Below are 5,043 nucleotides of genomic sequence, written 5' to 3'. Positions count from 1 at the left end.
CATGTGCCCTATAGCAAAAATCTCTCTTAAAAAAAAAAAGACTCTGTAAGTTTATTCACGTCTATGCAAGGTTGTCAAAATGTTCATGGAGAATGTGTATTATGAAAAAGCTAAGCACGAGGGCCAGCAGATGGCGTAGTGATTAAGGCACTGGATTCCCAGTTGGAGTTCCAGACCCAGCAGCTTGAGACTCATGCCAGGTGTGTGTGCTTGCATGTGCACGGTTCAGAGCATCCCTTCTGGGGGAGTGATTCTCACTCCCTCTCTCTCTGGCAAGTGCACGTACTCTATGGCAAAAATCTGAAAACAAAACAAAACAAAACAAACCCACAGAACATTGATATGTTAGAAATGGCTTTAAAATAAGGCATTGATGGGAGTATGTGTGGAAGAAATAGGGTATTCCTTGATCAGAGACGAAACAAGACTGTCCACAAGTTAATACTGTAATTTTTGAAGCTGTGTGAGTTTTCTCTACTTTATATGTTTAAAAATCCCCACTCAGGCATGCAAAGTACCTGGTACACAGCAGCAGCTCCAAAAATGATGGTTACTTCATTTCACAGTAAGCGAATCATGCTTTAGGGAGATTTAAGTCATTTACCCAGAGTTACACAGAATCGGCAAAACCACGAGCTGCTCCTCACCAGTCCTACGCCTCTGTAGCCCGGCGGGCAGCAACGGTAATTGTGGACACCACTCAGTGAAACTGAATTTTTATTCCAAATGAAATTCCATTCATAGAAAGACAACAGTGAACACAACAACTTGCCTAATTGGAAATGAAAAGCAGTTGATTTGCAAGAGAGCAACAGTCGGTGTGGGCCTTGGCACTCTGATGATTCCACCCAAGAAAGCATAAAAATAACAGGGTCCTGACACGCAGTCTGGAGGTGTGGCATTTACAGCAGATGCCGCAGAAAGGAGGGAGGAAAAGGAAAGAAAGAAAAAGAGAAGGGGAAAAAACCCCCACAAAATCCCAAACCTTGGAAATGAACATTCACTTGAGAACACAGTGGTGAAGACTTTTGGTAGCAAAATTTTCACAATTCTTAAAATGGGAGTCTTCAAAAGTCTGTCTTCAAAAGCTGGAAAAAAAAAAGAAATCTGAAGAGGGAATAGTTACACTGGCTTAGAAGAGCTGCCACCTGTCTGAGGTGACAATCAGTCCTGCTTCCAAAACACAGTGAGAACCGGTGAGCCTGCCGCGCCTGCGGGAGGGCTGGAGGCGGCGACGGGCGCTGGGTCTGTCGAGGCTGGCAGCGGGCGTCGCGGCTACTGCTCCTCCTGGCTGATGCCGAGGCTGCCTTTCTGCACCTCCAGCTCCTCGGCACTGACCATGGACGGATCAATAGCTGCGTATTTGGTTCCATGGAATTGTAGCAAATGGATCTGGAGAAACAGAACCGTCAAGTGGATGTTGTCTAATACAAAAAGTTTGGGAGGAAAATGCCACATAGATTGAAATGCTTGGTACTTGTAAAGTTACAAACTAATACATACTAAGCAGAGAAAACTGGTAACTGTAGAATGAAGTTAAAGGTTTAGAAACTACAATTTAGGGGACCAGCAGTTAGCGTAATGGCTGGGTCACTGGACTCCCACGTAGTCGACTACAGTTCGCGTCCTGGACCCGGTGGCTTAAAACTCACACCGGGTGCGTGCCCAAGACCCCGAGAGGAGAATGGAGGAGAAGGGATTGTGGTGTGCCCATTCCCCTGGGGAGTGATTTCTCGCTTTCTGTCTCTCTGTCTCTGTCTGGCAAGCACTCGTACCCTATAGCAAAAAAACACTCAAAAAAAAAAAAAGGAAAAATAAAAGAAACTACAATTTAGGATCTGTGTTCCTCACTTAATATGTAAGCAGTCTCTTCAAGTTACTCCATAGTCTCTTCTAATTGTTAATTTATTTTTGCTTTCTTTCTGATAAGATGCATGTACAAACAGGTGAGGAGGGGGAACCAGCAGTTAGCGTAATGGCTATGTCTCTGGACTCCCATGTAGTCGACCACGGTTCGCGTCCCGGACCTGGTGGCTTAGAACTCACGCCGGGCACGTGTGCATGTGTGCCCAAGATCCTGAGAGGAGAATGGAGAAGGGATTGCGGTGTGGTCATCCCCCCTGGGGGGTGATTTCTCGCTTTCTGTCTCTATGTCTCTCTCTGTCTGTCTGGCGAGCGCACGCACCCTATAGCTAAAACCTCACCAAAACAAAACAAAAAAAACCGAACAGGTGAGGATGAGAGCAAGAGACAGAGGAGCACCCAGAGTCTGGTTATGCTGTGGTCCCCTTCCTGCCTCACTCCAGCCTGTCAGACCTGGGGCACGCACGTGTGCACCCAGTGTGTTCCAGGCTGACAAGCTGGGGATCCAAACCAAGGCCACCATGTGAGATCTGGCACCTCTTGAGTAGCACGGTACCATGCATCATGGAGCCTGCCCTGGGGAGATCTCAGGAGCTCCACGGTGCTCTGCAAGGGGGTGCTTAACTCCCTCGTGGGGCTGAGCTAGGTCCCTCCCACCTTCTGCTACGATGACTAATGCCATGACGAACCGTCCCTGGGCATCATCCATTTGTCTATTTAGGATCCTTTCTGCTATGATTTGAATACGTTGCCCACAAATTAATGTGGGGGCCTATTTGGTGAGCTACTGTAATGGCGCTGAGAGGGTAGAGATTTAACCCAACTGTGGTGCTGAAAGGTGGGGCCTCTGGGAGGTGCCCAGGATTAGTGTTATTAGGATGGGCCCATGACGGAGCCCTGGTGCATTTAATGGAGAGCGAGTGAGACAGACATGGGCGCTTGCCAAGCTGTCCTGTGGTATCCTGGGCCACTTGGGACTCCACCCTCAGGAATCTCACCAGATGCGGCCCTCTGACCTCCAACCTCTAAAACTGTGAGTACTCAGACCTCTCTTCTGAAACACTTAAGATCTGTCTCCACAGTGGATGCCAGGATCACAGGTGGTGACTGGCTTTTATAAAAGGCTCTTAATACCTCTTGTCAAACTGCCAGAGCAATCACTTCTACAGTTATTCTATTTTTTTAATCTTAATTTTAAAATTTTACTTATCTTTTAGTAATTTGCCAGAGAGCACGTGTGCTTGGAGAGACAGAGGGTAAGAGAGAGGGAGAGAAAGAAAATGAGAAAGCAGCCCTGACCCCCATGGTGGACAGTTATGCTTAATCTCTCCTCCTTCACGAAGGAGAAGGAGTGCATACACACGCACCCAGCGTGATTTTCAAACTGTCGGGCCTGCAGCTGGCCACGTGGAATCCAGCTGCCTTAACCATCATACCACCAGCTGACGTCCCACAGCCGTTCTAATATCCATTTATGTAGAAAATATAGAGATGGTGCTTTGTTTGCTTTTTTGGGAGATTTTTGCTATAGGGCACATGCACTCACTGGCGAGACAGCAAGAAAGTGAGATACCACCTCCTCCCCGGGGGATGGCCACGGCGCAATCCCTTTTCCTCTGTTCATCTCTCAGTACTTTGGCATACACTCACACGTGCCCAGCGTGATTTTTTTTTTTTTGGGAGGGTTTTGCTATAGGGAGGGGGCGCTTCAGAGAGAGACAGAGAGACAGAAGTGAGAAATCACCCCCCAGGGGAGATGGCCACGCTGCAATCCCTTCTCCTCCATTCTCCTCTCGGCATCTTGGGCATGCATGCACACATACCCGGCGTGAGTTTTAAGCCGCCGGGTCCGGGATGTGAATCGCGGTTGACTACATGGGAGTCCAGCGACATAGCCATTACGCTAAGTGCTGGTCCCCCAGCATAATTTTCAAGCCACTAGGTATGGGACTCAAATTGCAGCTGGCCACATGGGAGTCCAGGGCCTCAACTGTTATGCCACCTGCTGGCCCCACCTATTTTTTTAATGCATTAAAATGAGATATAAAGTCCCTTCCTGGGACTCCGACGGGTGGTATCCCGCCTAGGAGGTGGGGTCACATTGTACCAGTGGCCACCACCGTGCATGGATTTGGGCCTGCAGCTCTTAGCACAGGGATGGTAGGGAGACACTAGAGCCACTCACCTTCATGAAGTCACTGCCTCACATCTACAGAAAGACTCCTGAGTCCCTCACTCCACTTCTCCACCCTTCACAAACGAGCTTTCTGTTACAAACTGCACGTCTGGGTTCAGAGTGCTCTGGCTCCAAGCCGGGACTCACCTGCACATACAGATTCACCTCTGCACTTCTGCACAGGTACGGGAAATTGCCTCCTGTTTTAAGGTGAGCTCGCCGGGCATTAGGGTACAGTTTATACATTTCTTCTTTAGCTTCGGTTGAAAGTGCACTCTGGTCAAATACCTTTAAAAAACACAAAGTTGAAACCTGGTATTATTTTTTTTTTTTAAGAGAGATTTTTGCTGTAAGGTACAAGTGCTTGCCAGAGACAGAAAGGAGAAATCAACCCCCAGGGGGATGATCATGCTGCAATCCCTTCTCCTCCATTCTCCTCTCAGGATTTGGACACACACGCACACGCACCTGGCCTGAGTTTTAGGCCACCGGGTCTGGGACTTGAACTGCAGTCAACTACATGGGGGCCCAGCAATGTAACCGTTACACCATCCACTGGTCCTCAAAACCTGGTATTTCACTATGTTCTTTTCACATTTATGAAAAGTGTTACCCTAAGTGTTCCTTGGTCATGAGAAGACAGGTTGAAACCCTGAGCAGATAGCCACCTCCTAGAGCTGAACCTGGGTGACCTCTAAGTCCAACCTCTAAATTTTGCTGCCAAGTGTTACCTGTAGCCTGTGGGGGGAAATTCTACTGTGAATTTCGTTTTCTCTCAATTTAACTCATAGGATATTAATAGTAAACAATCATTATTGAAAATGCCGGGACCAGCAGTTAGCATAATGGCTATGTTGCTGGACTCCCATGTAGTTGACCGCAGTTCGCGTCCTGGACCCCGGGCTTTAAAACTCACGCCGGGCGCATGTGCGTGCATGCCCAAGATCCCGAGAGGAGAATGGAGGAGAAGGGATTGCGGCGTGGCCATCCCCCCCGGGGGGTGA

At 48.4% G+C, this 5,043-nt stretch overlaps 1 protein-coding gene across 2 annotated transcripts in view; it reads right to left on the bottom strand.

The window, feature by feature from the left end:
• Nucleotides 1-700: 700 nt before the first annotated feature.
• SPG21 (SPG21 abhydrolase domain containing, maspardin) overlaps nt 701-5,043 on the bottom strand; it is a gene marked incomplete in the record, with an annotated part of 32,329 nt that continues 27,986 nt past the window's right edge. For both annotated transcript variants that reach the window (XM_006141724.2, XM_006141725.2), the window contains 2 exon segments: nt 701-1,392; nt 4,187-4,327. In XM_006141724.2, coding sequence (XP_006141786.2) covers nt 1,276-1,392; nt 4,187-4,327 — 258 coding nt within the window.

The sequence above is a fragment of the Tupaia chinensis genome, unplaced genomic scaffold, assembly GCF_000334495.1.
Source record: "Tupaia chinensis unplaced genomic scaffold, TupChi_1.0 Scaffold000063_1, whole genome shotgun sequence".
Classification (NCBI taxonomy): domain Eukaryota; kingdom Metazoa; phylum Chordata; class Mammalia; order Scandentia; family Tupaiidae; genus Tupaia; species Tupaia belangeri.
Note: the sequence above shows the minus strand (reverse complement) of the source record. Positions and strands in the feature narration are given on the sequence as shown.